This window comes from Mustela putorius, unplaced genomic scaffold (assembly GCF_011764305.1).
Source record: "Mustela putorius furo isolate JIRA1106 unplaced genomic scaffold, ASM1176430v1.1 tig00000145_pilon_pilon_pilon, whole genome shotgun sequence".
NCBI lineage: Eukaryota > Metazoa > Chordata > Mammalia > Carnivora > Mustelidae > Mustela > Mustela putorius.
In genome coordinates this window covers 38664156-38683992 of record NW_025421294.1, presented here as the reverse complement: position 1 = coordinate 38683992, position 19837 = coordinate 38664156, and the positions used below count along the sequence as shown (strand labels likewise).

The 19837-nt window shown below is 35.2% G+C and overlaps 1 protein-coding gene across 8 annotated transcripts in view; it reads left to right on the top strand.

Moving 5' to 3' along the window:
• RANBP17 (RAN binding protein 17) overlaps positions 1-19837 on the top strand; it is a 314839-nt gene that overhangs the window by 2448 nt on the left and 292554 nt on the right. For 7 of the 8 annotated variants that reach the window (XR_001181445.2, XR_006605410.1, XM_013062214.2 and 4 more), the window contains exons 2-4: positions 6131-6277; positions 9827-9917; positions 18243-18409. Coding sequence is in view for 6 of the 8 variants with exons in the window: in XM_013062214.2 (XP_012917668.1) it covers positions 6131-6277; positions 9827-9917; positions 18243-18409 (405 nt within the window). In the remaining 2 variants the exon portion in view is untranslated. The remainder of the gene's footprint in view (positions 1-6130; positions 6278-9826; positions 9918-18242; positions 18410-19837) is intronic. The other variant, XM_045075612.1, reaches the window with a different exon arrangement.

The following is a 19837-nucleotide window of genomic DNA, read 5'->3' as shown; positions in this document are numbered from 1 at the left end:
GATTCTTGAAAACACTGAATCTTAGAACAGTTGTGACTTGCCCAAGGTTGTGGAGTTAGAGTAGGCCCAGTAATTCATAATTCCATATTCTTTCCTATCAGTAGCTTACTGTTTACCTGCTCACCAGGGTAGCTTGTCAAAAATTATGCCATTAGGGTGATGAGTAAAGATGTGGACTTGCGTAAGGTGAGGTTAGGGCACTTCTGTACATTCTTTTTCACATCATGGCATACATAAAAAATGGTAATTGTCTTGTTCATTGACATAAACTGCTCACAGCCAAAAGTCTGGTTGCCTGGAGGGCAGGAGGATCAATATGCCAGGCATGCTATTCCAGGTACATGCATTCTGGTTAGGAAGCTGTGAGCGAGTTAGAGTTCTTTGTCCCAAAGGAAGCGATGGATCTGGATTATCATCAGAGGAAACAGTCCAGATTGGTGGGAGGAAGGCAGAGTGAGGAAAGAAAGATAGAGTTGAGAATAGGTAAGATAAAAGAATTTTAGATAAAACAGAAGGATTGAGATGAGAATCAAGAGGTAATGTCAGGAATACTTTAGAGTACTCATTTGGTTCATCCTTTTGCTCTCAGAATTGTTCCAGAACCAGGAACTTTGGCTATGCTTCTTAATACCCAGCCAGACTACCTGATTTGAGCTAGATGTGTTTGTGCACTGTTTTATTTGAACATGATAGTAACATAATGGGAAGAAGGTTTGGGAAAGATCATGGCAGCATGGGCTCAAATGGGAGAAACTACAGACAAAAGGCCAATATAATGTTTCATAATTTATCGTGAACTGCAGGAATTACTTACAATTTATTTTGCTTCTGTTGTGTGTCAGGCACTGGGTTAAGCTTTCGGTCTTCTATCTTACTCTTCATAGTTATTTTGGGAGGTGGATATTACTATCTGCGGTTTCAAAAGTGAGGTTTAGAAAGGTTAAATAATTTGCTTCGGGTCAATAAATGGTAGATTCCAAAGCTTTCCACTCCTTTTCAAAGAAGCTGCTGAAGAAATCCAGGGCACTGGAGGCCACAGTTAGAAAATACTGTTCTGTTGTTCTGTTGTCCATGAATAGCATGTAGAGGTATTAAGTCTGAGTCTCTAGTTAAAAAGAATTGTTAGGATTTTATGACAAATTAGGTATATACCAGGAATTAGCTAAACTGTGAGGTTTAAGATACTCCCTCCCTGCCCTCACTTCTAACACTAGCTGCATATTTGGGGGTTTCCTAGAACCAGGCTCAGATTTGATAGTTTAGCAAAGGACTCGAAGAATTCACTGAAAGCTGTCATATGCAGGCAGTTTATTCCTGGGAAAATACACGGATTAAAATTGATTAAAAGAAGAGATGCAAAGGGCAATGTCTGGGAAGGTTCCAAAACAAAGCTTTTGCTGTTCTTAGGGCACGTTAATCACCCAGCCTATATAGATGACAGTGTGCATTGAGTATTGCAAACTGGGGAACTTTTTATTGGGGCTTCATTACATAGTCATGATTGACTGTTGATTGCCCACATGGTTGATCTCAGATTTTAGGGTAATACTAATGTGATCCAAAGCCTGCACCCTGAAACACATGGTTGGTCTTTCTGGTTTGGCCAGCCCCCAACTTAAGACTGTGGAATGTTACCCCCCAGTTCCTGGCCCCTAAACAAAAATAGGCCAGTCAGGTATGACATAGGCTAACCTTCCAGAATCTGAGGGTAATGGGGCAAGGCCAAACTCTTAACTATATAGGAGGGACTAAGAGGAAGGAAGAGACAAAACTAACATCAAAATTAAAAATCTAGATCCTGGTCTAGTCCTTTGAAACCACTGAAAACAAAGAGCCACTTGGAAGGGGAAATATGTTCAATTCAGTTTTTGACATTTTTGGGTTTTTAGCATCTTTCTGAATTTCTAAGAGGAAGAAATTGGTATATACAAAAATGGTGAGCAGACAGAGTTGAGTGTATAGAGTAGAAAATCATCTGCTTATCTCCCTGCAGACTGAAGTAAAGGGTGGCAAGATGTCAGGGTGGTAAGGAAACAGCGTGTTCTTGAGGTGTGTAGACTTGTATTTGTTTGGCTCAAAATTGACCATTTATTTCACACTTGATCATAAGCAACATATATACATATGTATGTATATGTGTGTATGTATGTATGTATATTCTAAGCCTCAGTGGTGGTTTTTTTTGTTGTTGTTTTGTTCTTAAACCTGGGTGTACTACAAATATCTACTTTACAGGAGTCTACTTTTCAGGATTGCTTGAAAAATAAAAGCTATAAATCCTTGTAAATTATAAGGCTCTAAAAACAAATACTACTTAATTCATTGTAGAAGGAAGAGTTCCAAGAGCCTTCAGATTTACTAAGGAAAAGGTAGTAAAGGGAAGAAGAGACAAAGATCTGTGGGGAAATTATTAACTTCAAGATGAAAGTGTTTTTTGTTAATGATAATCAAGAACCTTAATTCCATATGGCAGGAAAAATATAGAGAAGTAATTGAAAAGAGTTAAATTCAATTGTGGTAGGATTTTTGTGGCTCATCGATTTATTTTTTATTATTAGGGGCCATTTTTTTCCTTAGAACAAAAGCCGTCATTCTTTTTCTTTTAGCTTAATATTGAGGTGTAACTGACAAATAGCAAACTGCACATATTTAAATTGTACAGTTTTGACATATGTTTACACCTGCAAAACCATCACTAAAATCAAGATAATGAACATATCCATCTTCTCTCCAAAGTTTCTTTTTGTTCCTTTGTAATCCCCCATTGCTGTTCCCCTGTTCTGTTCTGCTCTCCTCCCTCCCTGGCCAAAACCTGAAATCTGTTTTCTGTTCCTGTAATACCTTCCGATATATACTCTTTTTGTCTGTTTTTGTTTGTTTTTTGTTTTACTCAGCACTTGCCTGTTGATGGATACACGTGTGAGAATTACTGTATAGAAAGAAAGTATCGTCAGTTAGGGATTAACTGTCAAGTGCAAAGACTAGAAACGAGTTCAGAATAGCTTGGAAAATCTTTAAGGCAAAATTATGTCATTGTCTCTTCCGCAATGGAAGTTGGGTACTTTCTGTTTATATTTGATAGTTATTCTTTGGGAGTTAAGTGATGTCCAATTCTCCTTGTTCTACCTATTAGTTATTTTTATGGGCATCTAATATTGATATTAAGCCTTGCAGGAGCTTTAATAACTCATACCTGATTTGTCAGCAAACAGAGAAGGGATCCATTTCTCTGAAGCATTCTAATGTTAACCATGTGCATAGACATCAGTGTGTAAAACTAGGATGCAAATTTATCATTTCATTGTGAGAAATAAAGTCTCTCTTTATAGATTCTCTGGAAAGTCAAATGCTAATCAGAAGATTGCTTGGTCAGTCAGCATTCACCATATTATGAGTTTAAGTGTTTTAAATGTTTAGATAATGCCTTTCCACCACGGTAAGGATCTTTGTAGATATGTCCTTTTCTCTAAAAAGATTGATATGCCTGGGATGTGTTTTCTTACTATCATTACAGTGAAAGAATGACTTGATTTCCCCGCCTTTGCTTCAGTCTTCCATAAGAAAAAGTTCAAACCTTTCCCTTTTTATCTTGTACTGCCTTTCAGTTAATACTTCGAAATACCTTTGGAAAGAAAAAGGTAATTTGTAATGTTGTTGACTTAAATGAATACTGTTTGAATACACTCCAGATTTGTTCTTTGTTGAGGTTCTTTAAATCAGTATAGCAAAACAGACAAAATAATTTCAAGAACTTTTCTGGAATCTTTTCAAATAGGTTTACTTAGGTACCACTGAATTGATTAATACTAGTATTTGTATTTGTTTCCTAGTACTGTTTAAGAAATTACCACAAACTGAAAAGGCAACAGAAAATTGTCTTACAGTTATGAGGGCCGAAGTCTGAAACTAATATGCCAGTCTTATTGGTTCCTTCTGGACTCGTTGAGGGAGAAACTGCCCCATGCCTTTCTCCTACTTTCTGCTGGCTGCTGGTAATGCTTGATGTTCTTTGGCTTGTGGAGTCATCATTCTAGCCTCTGCCTTCTCCATCATATGACTTCCCTTGTGTAGCTCTGTGTCTTTGCATCTCACATGTACTTTTCTTTTCTTTTATGAATCATTAGACTTAGGGCCCACCCTAAATCCAGGCCAGTGTCTTTATGATCCTTAATTTAGGATTTACAATGACCTTCATTTCCAAATAAGGACACATTAAAGGTACCAGGATTAGGAGTTGGGCATATCTTTTAGGGGGATACAGTTCTACCTATTACAATATTATTATTAAATCATCATAGTAATAAATAATAAAAATAAATAATAAAATATATTATATTATATAAAATAAATAAATAATTTAAATAAAATTTAATTCTCCAAACAAACTTATAAGACAGGTTTTGAGTGTCACTTTTTTGTTGCCTTCTGCTTTTAAATAGTTAGGTCTTGTCATTATTTCTGGACCAGTTCTTTTTGAATTTAAGGTCTACTTCAAAGACTCTTTAGACCTTGATGAATGCTTGACAGCAGGATCAGTTTATCATTAAATTATTCTGGATATTACCAGTTCTAAAATTTAGCCCTTCATATTTATTAGATGAAGGAAAATACTTCTAAGGTTAATCATGAGTCAAGAGAGGGAAGAAGGTAGGTCTTTCTTTTTTTGTATTTCTTACCCTTGGAGAAAATATGGAAATTCGTATGTATTCATAAAGCATACATTTTCTATGCATTTTAATATGAGCATTATGGAGCGGTACTCTGGGGCCTTGTTGGGCCAGTCTAGGTGGGGGAAATATTTAAAATGTGTCACACTTGAGGTCCTTTATCTTAATTTATTCATTTGAAACCTTTCTTCTTTACTTTCACTCTAGCAGAAATTTCCCAAGTCTGGGATGTTTGGCTCTGACCTGGATAGAAAATGGAAAATGCCATAAAGGAGCTAAGAAGGAGAAAGAAGTGAAAAGAATAAAGGGAGCTAGAGGAAGTCCCATTTCATTGTTTTATGTGCATTCCTGTTAGGCAGAGATACATGTATTTGAGAGAATGTTTGGCCTAGTGTAGCTCTAAGGCTGCCATGTAACAGTTCAGGCCAGAAAGGATAAAAAATGGCATTTCTTTAGGAATATCTGATTACCTTCGTATGACTACTTGATATTGAAATCTGTGCCTTTTTTTTTTTGTCCTCCAAAGAATTCTCTTTAATTCAAGTTCAAAGCGAAGTAGTTTGTTTTAGTCAAGTGCCTTTAATAAAAATTGTTCTGAGCTAAAAAAGAATGCTGATCTCATTTTTTTCCCAGATCTTATCCATGTATTTTATATCTTCAGATGAAATTATATTTATAAACAGAATGAATTATTCTTTGTGCTTATAAAATAGGAGCCTACAACATGATAACTAGTTATTACACTGCTAGAAATAACATGGGGTTAGGTCATAGTTCCTGAAAATTATGACAGAGTTTGCCTGCAGCACTATGAGTCATTAGTTTAGAGGCCCCAAATCAGCGTATATTTATAATTATCTTTGCTTTTTTGTGGATGGAACCATTGAAATTCTTATAATTTGAGAAGTAATGTAATTGATATAGTGTCTGCAACTCACTCATGATAATCCCCCCACCCATCTCTTTAGCTTCATTTGGCATCTCCTCCTTGCTGTCTACTACATTGACGTTGACTTTTAATGCCTCTAAATGATTACACTCTGTTCTGGGCCCTGGTAAATGCTACTTCTCTGCCTGGACTGCCATCTAGTCTTTTTTTGTCTGGCTCACCCTTTTAGGATAAATGTTACTCCTTCAGGCAGACCTTTCAAACTCCTTGGATTAGGCAAGTCCTTCTCTTTCTTTCTTGCTTTTTCTTTTTTTTTTTTTTTTAAGTCCTTCTCTTTCTATACTCTTTTCCACTACAGTTACTGTCAATTTATAAATAAATAACTTAGAGGAAGGAGATAGGCTTTTTTTTGTTCACCACTGTAACGCTGAGTAAGTAGTGGTAGCTCAGTAAGTATTTCTTGAATTGATGAATTCAGGCATGATATGCATCCCTTAATTCCTGCATTAATATATTTATCTTAGTTTTGTTTTTCACTCAAGTAAAATGTTATATATATTTTTTTCTTCTCAAGAGCTTGGCTGAATTGGAAGTGTTATGTACTCATCTCTACATAGGGACTGATCTTACACAAAGAATAGAGGCTGAGAAATCACTCCTGGAACTTATTGACAGCCCAGAATGTCTCAGCAAGTGTCAACTTTTATTAGAACAAGGAACGGTAAGTATTTGATAACAGCAATTAACCATGAGAGATCAGTAGATGTATGTTAGTGTCAATGAACTTATATAGGTTATGGTCAGTGGTAATTGATAGATAATACTCCATGTCTTCTTGGTATAGTTTATTTCACTGTCAAAGGATTAATCATAGAAAGAATTGGAAAGCCTGGAGAGCAAACTTAGAAAAGAGCTCAAGAGGTCGAAATAGGCATAAATTGAAATAGTTTCTTGATTCTTCTTCACCCCTTTTGATGTCTTGATTCTTCTTGACCCCCTTTGCCATCAGTAATGGGCAAAGTTTGCATTTTTAGAAAGTTGAGTCAGAGCCTTTTTAAAAAAAAATTTCAGGTAAGAGAGGCAGGCTGTAATTAACTCTAAAACATGAAGGAATGGTTCATAGGAATGCTGACTATCTCTTGCCTGTGTCCCTTCTAGAGATTCTTAGCTATTCACTCAGTAGTCATGTAGCAAATACTTAAATGTAAAACTAGGTATAGTGCTACCTACTTACCCCATGCACATGCATAAAAGTAACTCCTAGTTTAGTTGGGGAGGTATAAGTATGTAAATAGATAGCTATAAAATAATATGGTTGTGCTACAGTAGGAGACTGTAGGGGCTAGAACAGAGGTCAACGAACTTTTTGTGTAAAGGGCCAAACAGTAAATATTTAGATTTTGCAGGCCAAGAGGCTAAATAAAGGATATTTTGTAAGTACATCTATAAGAAGAGAGAAAACAAATTTCCACAAAGTTTTATTGATGAAACTTAAAGTATAATAATTAAATACAGTTTTTTTTTGTGATACAGATCTACTAATCAAAAGAATGAAATTATTCTTTGGGAGATAACTTTTGACTTAATTGGGGTTCAAAGTTCGTACTTGTGTCATTAGTGTTGATTGCAAATGTTCATGTGTTAATGCTTGTCTCTAATGAGATTTTTAATATTTTATCTTTGAAAATGTCTTTTCACATAAATAGATACTGCCAAATATTGATATCCATCCATAAGCATATGATTTTAATTAAGCATATTCATCACTTAGAAGGCATTTATGGAATTCTGGATGTTTGCCTTCCAGAATGTCATTCACATTGCAGAGTAATCACTTCCAACTGAAGGGTAGCTGGGAGCTCCTCAGTTGCTCAGTTAAATGGTTTTGAAAATATGGAAATTTCCTTTCCACTTGTTTCAGGGTCTGAAAAATGCTGCTGGACATATAGTTTGAGTTCAGAAAATATACTTGCGACGAGAGATCTTGCTACTTGTTTTAACTTTTGGTAGTATAGAAAGTGTTAAAAGCAGCTTCCTTAATACTAGTTGTGATCGAAAAAGTGTTAGTTATTATTGAAATGACTTTACTGCATTTTAAGTTTTGTAATATAAGTACTAAGCACTCGTTTGCCTTTTAGTTTTGTAACTTTAGGTTGAATTCATTAAATTATGTTATCAAGTCTGCAGCAAAAGCTAATTTTCAAAGCCATTTAGCATTCAACAATAGGGGTTTAGAATTGTTCTTCTCAGAAAAATTTCGGTCTCAGCCCTGAGCTAAAAAAAAATTACAATAAAACTTTACTAGTGCTAAGCTATTGAACTATCTTGTGGTGGGGCAAGTCAGGACTTTCTGCTTCTTTTTCTGACAAATTCACAGAAGTGAAGATAAGTTCACAAAAGTGAATTAGAAGTCTACTGTTAACACCACTGATTCATTAATACATGATAGACTCAAATAATTTACTACAGAGTATCTACTGATGGAGAATATAATGAATAACCATAGGTTTTGGACTCTTACATTTTTCTAAATTTTGTAAATTTGTACAACTAAGCACTTTTCTGCTCTATATATTTTTACCACCGCTTGTGACACATCTTAGCAGATACTGCTTCAGGTTGTACACAGTGTTTTCTTAACTTCTTTGAAAATATTTCTGGCCTGACGTTCCACATAGACTTTTCATCAAGGCCTTTAGTCACTTTGAACTTAGTAATGATGTCTGGAATAAATGGATAATATTGTTAATGGAATAAGACAGAATTAGCAACATCTGTCAGCTCATGAGGAGCTAAAGAGAACCTCCAAACCATTTCCCTTGTTGTTTGAAATTGACTTTTGATGTTGCTTCCATGTCTTCAACTGTTTCAGCATTGTTCTCATTGAAAGTCTAGTAGTTTGAGTTTTATTTTCTCTGCATATATAATTTTGCTACTATAATAAAATAATGGTGATTTTAATTAATTCTCCATTGGTAAATGACTTTCCATACTTGGCTAACAAATGAATCACTTCAGAACTTTGGTCTCAGTCCTATTTTATTTTTGTGAGGAAATTCCACTGTGATGAGATACTCTGTTTCAATTTTCTACTTTTTCTGACTGTTGATTTCCTGTGAATTAGGAACATTGTCCTGAATACATAGTCTGATACTGTCAACATAAATTATAGTCTCTTAGGATAGCCATAGTGCCATTTCATAAAGAGCACATTGCTCTACTATCTAATTCAATAGTAGTAATTCAAACTCTCCTGTGCCTTAAAAGTTAGGTATTTGAAATCTGCTTTTTATCATGTTTTGACATGGTGGTTATGCACTGGTAATAATCAAAGATACATGTCATGGCAATACACACGGCACTCTAGGTGCTATGGAATTATAACTGTATTACTGCAATTTATAATGCATTCAGCAGCAGGAGGCAATGAGTGTCAAATACTGTCTGTCTCAACTATTCAACTCTGCTGTCATAGCTTGAAAGCAGCCATAGACAATATATAAACAAATGAGCATGAGCATGTCTGTGCTCTGTGTTTCCATATGGACCCTGAAATTTGGATTTCATGATTTTTCTTCTGTCATAAAAGATTATTTTTATTTTTCCCCTGATTGTTTAAAATAGTAAAAACCATTCATATCCCATGCACCTTACAAAAACAGATAGGATTTTATCCATGGGCCTTAGTTTGCTGACCTCTAGTTCAGAGGAAAAAAAAGAAAGAAGGACTATCTTTACAAGAAATTGCTGGAGATGTGAGTAACTGGACCAAATTTTGAAGGATTGAGTATAAAGTTAAGACAATTGGTGGTCAAAGGGAATACAATACCGTAAGACATGGATCTGAAGGAGTGTGGAGGTCAGGGTATGAAATGCATTGGAAGGGGTGAAAAGAGAGCTGTTATGGTCAGAGGACAGTGAAGAGTGGAACCAGGTGAATTGGGAGAGATAATCAGAGGCCAGATTGTACAGAACTGTGTAGACGTGGTAAGAGTACTTTATTTGAACTTGCTCAAAATAATATTTTTTCTCTTGATTATCTGCTGTTGTTTGAAAAAGTGACCTACACCTTCCTCAATGACTGAACCCTTATGAGAGATTGTATATATATATTTGTATATTTGTATATATACTTTATTCATTGTTAATCTGCCGTTTTGGAAAACCAGAAAAGTTTCCATTATTGCTTAGGAAAAGTTCCTGTCACAGTGTTTTGATGATTCTAATTTCATTTGTGATAATAATAAATAAAATTTATTATTCTTTACAGACATCCTATGCTCAGCTCCTTGCAGCAACATGTCTTTCAAAACTTGTTAGCCGAGTCAGTCCTTTGCCAATTGAACAGAGGGTAGATATCAGTAAGTGGTTTATTATGCTTTTTTTTTTTTAAATAAAATTGCACTTTATTTTTTGTTGGAATATAGTTGACACACAATGTTACATTATTTAACATTGCACTTTAAAATCATTTTTTTCCTTTTAAATATGTTAAACTGTGAAGAGGCATGCAAGTTACTTAAAATTCTATTATTATTTTTTTTTAAGATGAGTTGTCAAGTCTCCTTTATTCATCTAGTAATGGACAGTGATGTGTTATACAACACGTGTAATCAAAAAAGCATTTGGTTAGTTTAATAATAAATAACTAGGATTTTATTGTTGTGTTATTGTGTGTTATATTACTGTTGGTAAGATTTGTACTATCTCATTTTATTCACCACATTTATGAAGTAGGTGCTCTTATTATCCTCATTTTATAAATGAGAAAATTAGATTTGATTGGCTCTGTAATGTGCCCAAGATCACACAGCTCAGAAGAAGTAATAGAGCTGTGATTCAAATCCATACAATCTGCATGGAGTTTATGCTCTTAGCCATTGTCTTAACTTCATTTGCAACTGAATGATAGAAAAGAAGCCAGCTGTCCATTTATCTCTCAGGCTTCTATACAAAATCATTTGGGGTGCATGTCAAATCAAAAGCAGGTTCCTAAAAATGAAACAAGATGGGATCTGGAGGGAGACAAAACATAAGAGACTCTTAATCTCATAAAACAAACTGAGGGTTTCAGTAGGGGAGGGTGGCTGGGTTATGGATATTGGGGAAGGTATGTGCTGTGGTGAGTGCTGTGCAGTGTGTAAACCTGGCAATTCACAGAACTGTACCTCTGGGACTAATAATACATTATATGTTAATAAAAAACTTTTTTAAAAAGCAGGTTCCTACTTACTAGGAAGATAGTCTGTATATGGAAGAATAATATTTGGAACTTAGTGTAGTTGGAAAACTTATTTTGTGAAGTAGCAGTATATTTTCAGAAATAATGTAGTTTAAGATTGTGTGTGTGTGTGTGTGTGTGTGTATGTATGTGTGCATGTATCTGTGTATGTATGTGTTAGCTTTTCATATGGACAGGAGTCTAATTGAGCTATGGGATTTTTTTTTTCAGTGATCTTTGTTCATAGTAGAAATGAACTGTCGACTCATTTGTGCTCTCCAGCCTCAGGGTTCACATTATTTGTATTTGTGTATCAGAAAAATTAAAATGTATATCTGTGATAGATAGTAAGCCAAATTTTTGAACGATCGGATCACACAATGACATGTCATTTGCCTCATATATTTGACTGATATTTTTCTTAAAGCACCCAGAATCATAGGCACTGCACAATGCCTACAGGAGGATTTATCTATGTGTTCATGGACTTGGGTGCTTAAGAAAGCAAAATGAATTTATAGTTTTAAAAATTAGGATCCAAACATTATAAACCTAACTCACAAGACATCATGACTTTATTTGACTGACTTACGTATACACACACATACACTTTGAATAGATTTTATTTTTTTAGAGCAGTTTTAAAATTGAGCAGAAAGTAGAATTCTCATACGCTCTGTCCCCCACACATGTATAGGCTCTTCCATTTTAGTGTCCTGAACCAGAGGTACATTAGTTATAATTGATGAGCCTACATTGACACATGATCATTACCCAAAGTCCAGTTTACGTTTGAGTTCACTCTTGGTATTGTGCATTCTGGGGTTTGCATAATTGTGTAAGGACATACATGCCCCATTATAATAGTCTGCAGAATAGTTTCACTGCCCCCCAGAGATCCTCTGTGTGCCACCTATTTATCCCTCCCTCCCTTCTAACCCCTGACAACCATTGACTTTTTTACTGTTTGCAGTTTTGCCTTTTCCAGAGTGTCATGTAGTTGGAATCATACAATGTGTAGCTTTTTCAGATTGACTTCTTTTATTTAGTAATAAGCATTTACCCTTCTCCATGTCTTTCATGGCTTGGTAGATCATTTCTTTTTAGCAGTAAATGATACGCTATTGTCTGGATGTACTACAGTTTATTCGCCCACCTACTTCATGGCTCCAAGTTTGGCAGTTACAAATAAAGCCTAAAGTGGACTTTGGTGTGGGCTTAAGTTCAGCTCATTTGGGTAAATACTAAGGAGAGTAATTGCTCTATTGTATGGTAAGATTGTGTTTAATTTTGAAAAGAATTTTCATGTTGTCTTCCAGAATGGGTGTACCATTTTGCATTCCCACCTGCAATGAATGAGAGTTCCTGTTGCTCCACAGTCTTGCTAACATTTGGTATTTTCAGTGTTTTGGATTTGGGCTGTTTTAGTAGGTGTGTAGCAGTATCTTATTGTTTTAATTTGCAGTTCCCTGATGACATATAAATTGAACATCTTTTCATACGTTTTATTTACCCTCTGTATATTTTCTTTGATGATGTGTCTAAGTTTTTCACCCATTTTTAATCAGGTTGTTTTCTTATTGTTGAGTTTTGAGAGTTTCTGTATATTTTAGATAACAGTCCTTTATCAGATAAGTCTTTGGCAAAGATTTTGCTCCCTATTCTGTGGCTTGTCTTCTCATTCTCTTGATGTTGTTCCTCCCAGAGCAAAAGTTTTTAATTTTAAGTGAGTCTAGCTTATCACTCTATTTTTCATGGAGTGTGCCTTTGTTGTTGTGTGCAGAAAGTCATTGCAAACCCAAGATGGTCTAAGTTTTTTTCCTGTGTTGTCTTCTAGGAGTTCTTACAGTTTTGTGCTTCACATTTAGGACTGTGATCCATTTTGAATTGATTTTTGTGAAAAGTGTAAGGTCCTTGTCTAGATTCATTCATTTGCATATGGGTGTCCACTGTTCTGGCACCATTTGTTGAAAAGACTGTCTTCACTCCATTCTTTTTTGCCTTTGTCCCTTTGTTAAAGACTAGTTGACTAGATTCATTGTGTGTCTTTTTCTGGGCCTTCTCTTCTGTTCCATTGAGCTATTCTTTTACCAGTACTGCACTGTCTTGAGTGCCGGAACTTTACAATAAATATTGAAGCTGGGGAGTGTCAGACCTCCAGCTTTGTTGTTCTTCAGTATTGTGGCAGGTATTCTAGATCAGTTGCCTCTCTATGAATCTCTTTAGAATCAGCTTGTAAATATTTACAAAATAACTTACTATGATTTTGTTTTGGATTGCATTGAATCTCCAGGTCAGTTTGGAAAGAACTGACAGCTTGACAGCATTGAGTCTTTTTACCCATGAACATGGAAACTCTCTCCATTTATTTTTTCTTTTTTGGTTTCATCTGTCAGCTTTAGGTTTTTTGTAACACTCTTTTTCACATTGAGAAAGTTTCCCTCTGTTTCTGCTGAGAATTTTTATTATAACTGGCCACTGGATTTTGTTAAGTGCTTTTTCTGCATCTAATAAAATGATCATGTGTTTTTCCTTCTTTCCTCTTTTGATAACATTAATTGATTTTCAGATGCTGAACTGGACTTGCATAACCTGGGACAAATCCCACTTGGTAGTGGTGTATAATTCTTCATTGTGGTATATAATTCTTTTTATGCATTTTTGGAATCAATTTGCTAATAATTTGTTGAGGATTTTTCTTTATGTTGATGAGAGATATTGGTCTGTAGTTTCTTTTCTTATAACATCTTTGTCTGGTTTTGTTATTAAGGTAGTGCTGGCCTCATAGAATGAATTAGAAGGAATTCTCTTGCTTCTGTCTTCTGGAAGAGATTGAAGATAACTGATATAATTTCTTCCTTAAATGTTTGGTAGGGCCCACCAGTGAACCCCTCAAGGCCTGGTGCAGAATAAATACTAATTCAGTTTATTTGAAAGATACAGACCTATTGTCAGATGGCCCATTTGACTTATTTGTTTTTAAATAAATACTTAAAGAGGAATACTCATTAAAGGAAATTTGGAAAAACAAGAAAAGTAGAAACTTAGAACACAATTTCAAGCAACAAATGATGTGTTCTTATGAGTTTCATTGGTTTAACTTACTACTCTTATTTCTGCAAGTAGATTAGAATGTTTGTCATGACATGTCTGACTGTGTCAGTGGAATAATTCACATGTCAGCTAAAGTGGAAGATATGAGTAATTGCTTCAACAGTCGCCTTGCCTTCACATCACCTTAAAATCCTCAGTTTTTCATGGGAAGGCCTGAGACTACATAACCCCATTATTTTCCAACATTAACTCTACTGCCAGTTAGTATTCACTGCACTGTTTTCTGTCTTTATTAGTATAATTAACAATGGCTTACTTGCTCATCAGTTAAATAGTATTTCCTCAGCTTAGTATTCAAGTCCCTTTATGAGCTTGTAATTGATGGGCCATTCTTGTAACTGTGTATGCTCATTGGTACTAGTCTAGTAGTTGTGCTGGAAGGTCTTCCCCTTATGCCCTGTTATTTCTGCCTTGGTGCCTTATTTAATGTTGTTTCTCTGGTCTTCTATTCAAATGAAAGTATAGCTTAAGTTTAATTACCTATATGGATTGGTCCTCCTTCCTTCCCTTCAAAGAGCTTTATGGAGGTGTAATTCATATATCATAAAGTTGACTTGTTTTAAGTGTACAATTAATTATTTTTAGTAAATTTACAGTGTTGTGTGAACATCATCACAATTCAATGTTGGCACATTTCTGTCACCCCCAGAACATCCCTTATGCTTACTATGTTAGTTCTGCTACCATAACCCCAACCACTGGATGCTTTCTGCCCTTATAGATTCACCTTTAGTGAATATTTCATATAAATACAATCATACCCATATGTAGCTTTTTGTGTCTGACTTTTTTCACTCAGCAAAATGTTTTTGAGATTTATCCGTGTTATAGCATATGTCAGTATTTTGTTCCTTTTTATTGTAGAGTAATATTCCTTAGTATAGATAGATGACATTTTGTTACCATTCACTACTTGATGGACATTTGGGTTATTTCTGCTTTTTAGCCACAATGAATAATGTTATTGTGAATACTGACCTAATAAGTCTTTGTGTGGACATAGGTTTTCATTTCTTTTCAGTAGATACCTGAGAGTGGAATTTCTGGGTCATAAATAAATTTATGCTTTTTAAAAAGGCATTAAGAGGGGCACCTGGGTGGCTCAGTGGGTTAAAGCCTCTGCCTTCGGCTCAGGTCATGATCTCAGGGTCCTGGGATCAAGCCCCGCATCGGGCTCTCTGCTCAGCAGGGAGCCTGCTTCCCTTCCTCTCTCTCTGCCTGCCTCTCTGCCTAATTGTGATTTCTGTCTGTCAAATAAATAAATAAAATCTTTAAAAAAAAATAAAAATAAAAAAAGCATAAAGAAACCACTACACTGTGTTCCAAGGTGCCTGTACCACTGTGCATTCTCACCAGCAATGCATGGAGGTTCCAGGTTCTCCACATCTTCTCCTCATAAGTCTTATCTTGATCTTCTTACGATCATTTCTTTTGTCCCATCTATTCTCCCTCTCCAAATATTTCATAAGCAAACTCCAGGCATAGTTTATACCTCATATTTTTGTGTTCTTGGAATTTGGAGTTCTTTCCATCAAAGAATTCTTGAAGTATTGAGGTTATTTACCTTCTCTTTACTTTTTTCTCAAATAACATATTAATTAGCCTTAGGGAACAAAGTAGAGATTGAATCTTTCCCCTTTTCTTTTATATTCTTGTTGCGTGTTTTCTGATAGATTTTGTGGCTTTTTTTTTTTTTTTTTTAACCTAAAACCAGTCAGTCAGGGGCACCTGGGTGGCTCAGTGGGTTAAAGCTTCTGCCTTCAGCTCAGGTCATGGTCTCAGGGTCCTGGGATTGAGCCCTGCATTTGGCTCTCTGCTCAGCGAGGAGCCTGCTTCCTCCTCTCCCTCTGTCTCTCTCTGCTTACTTGTGATCTCTCTCTGTCAAAATAAGTAAGTAAAATAAAAAAAAAAATCAATTAGTCAAAAACTATTGAATATTAAATTCCCATAATGTATAATACCAAAAACATCAGTCTAATGATGGTAAATTACCAAAGACATCTGCAAGTTTTGAGTTACTCATTACTAATAAGACTTATGGTTTGGCCAGTATTTGGAAGCAATAAACAAAAACTTGAAACAACCTGACTTAGTCCAAATTTGGCCAATGTGACAAGTTATTTCACCTCTTTCACTTTCATATCTTTCACCTAAGAAACAGGTTAATAGTAGTAATAGTATAATAGCAATATCTTCACATTGCTATGAGAGCCACATAAGGAATTTGCTGGGAAGCACTTCTAACTTGCATCATAAATGCTAAATGTTATTTTTACATAGGGTTCCACACCCGAAGAGCCTCTAGTGCATAGCTTTCCAACTTTCTGTTAACTTCTCTGTGGGACTTTTTCAGCTGTTTTATTTCATTTTCCTGTGTGTCTTCTTGAGCATTTCATTTTCTTCTTGATAAGGCTTTTCTCTGTTATCTTGACTGGTGATGATGAGATGCATATTGTTTTACTTGATCATTATCATGGACATTTACTAAACTGGAAAAATATTAGAAGTCCTGTAAAAAAGCATAACATGAGAGTATTTTATGTAAGGTATTCAGCTAAAATAACAAAAGTGTCGTGTATTAATTTTTTTTCTGCCTTAGATGACAAACTTGTTAGCCAGTGTCTTGGGTAGTCTGGGAAGGTCTGTGTATTGGGACCTAGCTTAAATGTCAAACTTGGTTGATCTCACATTTTGTTGATTATCTTGAGATTACCCTCTTAGTGGTTATCATTACCCCGATGCAGATTCCCATATCCCCTCCAAGTTAAAAATTTTCAAGATAGTAAAAATAATTGAGGTAAATAAACAAGATTTTCTTTTATATTCTAGAAGCAGTTCTTCTTCTTAAGCTTCATTATTGAAATAAAACATTATACGTTATGAAGCTTAGGATATCCCTATTACTGCATAGGAGAAACCTTTTTTTAAACATCCATCTTAATTCTAGAAAAATGTATGCTTTTTAAAGAAAATTTAATTTTGGACATTTGGATGGCTCTGTTTGTTGAGCATCTGCCTTTGGCTCAGGTAATGATCCCAGGGTCCTGGGATTGAGGCCCACATGGCCAGCAGGGTGTCTCCTTCTCCCTCTGCCCCTTACCCTGCCCACACTCCCTGTCCTCCTCACTCTCTGTCTCTCAAATAAATAAATCTTTTTTTTTTTGTAAAAAGATTTATTTATATAACTATATAATCTTGATGTTAATAAAAATTAAGGTTGAAATATGATAGTCTTGAGAATTTTTTTTAAATGTAAGACTCTCACTGCAGCTGTTTCTGTTAAAGCTATTTTTAGTTAAATGTTGAGGTATTTACCTTTTCTTCACTCTTTTACCTAATGGCATACTGGCCTTTGGGGTCAAAGTAGAAATGGAATCCTTTCCTTTTTAAAAATTTTTTCTCTTCATTTTTCTGTTAGACTTCTGGCATGTTTGTACCTGACCTCAATTATTTGATCCACTAGGAAACTCATAGCTAACTTTGCTACCCACTTTTAATGATTCTGGTATATCAGCTTTGTTCCAAGTTTTAATTTACTATTCTATTTGTACTTTCCATAACTTATATACTTATTTTACCATACTATACTACTTGTATTTTTTGTGCCACTTAAACAAGATATAGCATACAGTCAGTGTTGCTATGGTAAGACATATGCATCCATAAAAGTGACTGTGCTATGCATTGTTATGCAGTAAAATCACAGGGTTCAGGAGAGAAATAGGACATGGAAATAAAACTCAACTTCATCAGTGACACATTAGAAAAAGAAATCTAATAGAAGGTTTAGTAGAGTTTTACACATATTAAATGGTTAAGAAATACTTAAATAGTAGAATAAATAAGCATTTTATCTTGAATATCTGAATTTTGTTTTTGGATGTGGACCTCAGAGGGTTGCAGTTTGTGAATCATAATGAAGTAGTGAAGGAAGATTATCTGAAATAGGATGGAAAAGTGTAAAACCAGATAAGGTTGTGTGAGGCGGGTAACGCGTGAGGTGAACTGAGACAGCTAGTAGATGTTTGAGGTGGCTGCATTTTGTATATGGTTTGCTTCAGTTGGCCTGATAGCAGTTTTGTATTCACCTGGCAGTTTTTTCTACATGAAATCATGCAAAAACAAAAGTGACATTCTCATTACACTCAAATTATCCCCTAATATTTAAATTGAATTGGAGCAAATTTCCTTTTCCACAGTAAGCCTTGTAGCAGAAATTACTATTTAAGTAAGTATATATCTTGGAGAAAAGGATTAGCTTTTTGTCAAAGAATGTGTCAGCTGTTTTTCTTCACAAGATTCACATTATGTTACGGAAAAGTTCAAATGATCACAGAATATTTTCTTACAGGAAACTACATTCTTAATTATGTGGCATCACAGCCCAAGCTGGCGCCCTTTGTTATCCAAGCTCTAATTCAAGTCATTGCTAAAATCACTAAACTGGGATGGTTTGAGGTTCAGAAAGACCAGTTTATCTTCAGAGAAATTATTGCTGATGTGAAGAAGTTCCTTCAGGTAAGAAGGCATTATCACATTATTAGAACATCACTAGTTGTTTTTTTTGTTTTTTGTTTTTTTTTTTTTTTGGTTTAGAAAACTTTTCTTAAGTATGGTTTCTTCTGGGACTACCAGTACCATATTAATTACAATTTACTGTTTATCCTCTGGGCCCTTTATTTTTTAATGCCAGTGAATGAGCATCATGGCATTACAGAAGTTTCAGACAAGAAGAATGAACATTAAAATGTTAGAAAATACACAAAAATTAGAAAATTTCAAAAATACGTGTTCTGTCCTTTCTAACATGCATGTCTATGTACTACATACATACAAAACGGATCTAATATTTTTCGATGATGTGATGCAATGCTCATCACATCTCTTTCAAGAGGATCTCACTTGCAAATGAGAAAACTGAGGCTTACGAAAGTTAAGTGAATTACATACGTTTGCAGATTGACCTAGTAAAACATAAAGCAAGCATTTCAGCAAGTTTTCTAACTTAAAGGATTCATATATTTAACTTTTGCATTAGACCATATTGACTATGCTAGTTTCTTAAGGATATTTTTGACTTAAATGATTCAAGTTTTAGCATATGCACATTTAACCTGCACAAATTCAGGTATTTTAACTGCAAAAAATAAGAAAAAAGAAAAATAAGCAAGAGGACAGTCATATACACTGTGCTAGTGATTCTGCTTGCCATTCCACAGAGTAGTCTGTGTCCTGAGGTATGGTGTGGCAAACTTAAATCTGCTATTTCCAGTCTCTGCATGCCTCTTAGGATGACCATCCTGCCTTGCTCAGTGTGATTCGGTTATTTAAAGATACATATTTTTTCATACAAACACCCCTAATTGCAAGAAAGGCACTTCAGCTGGAGCTCTGCTGCAGAAGCAGTGATCGTTACAGTTCTTGAGGAAAAACTGGCAGTTTGGATTGAGAGATGGCTCAGTATTGGTTTATTGGCAATTAGAGGCAATTTGGATTTTCCGAGATTTTATTTCTTATGCAGTAAATCCCTGTGTAAGATGTAACTCTACCATGTAGTGTAATTCTAGAAACTTCAGAGTATGCAACACTAGACTACGATGCTTTCCTTTTATTCATATTGTTAAAACCCTGGTTAACAAATATTTGATCATCTAAAACTTCACAGGAATCCATGTTTTGTTTTTTTAGCCCTGAGGTGAGCAGCCCTGGAGCAGTGGGGTGGTTTGTTCAGTGACAAATGACTTCCTCACTCCAGAGTTGTACTCGCAGTTTTGGCTAACAAAATAGCAGCCTTCTCTTGTCGTTTGTTTGTTTGTTTGTTTGTTTCTTTCCTTCTTTCTTTTAAAGATCTTATTTATTTATTTGACAGACAAGAGATCACAAGCAGGCAGAGAGGCAGGCAGAGAGAGAGAGGAGGAAGCAGGCTTCCCGCCAAGCAGAGAGCCC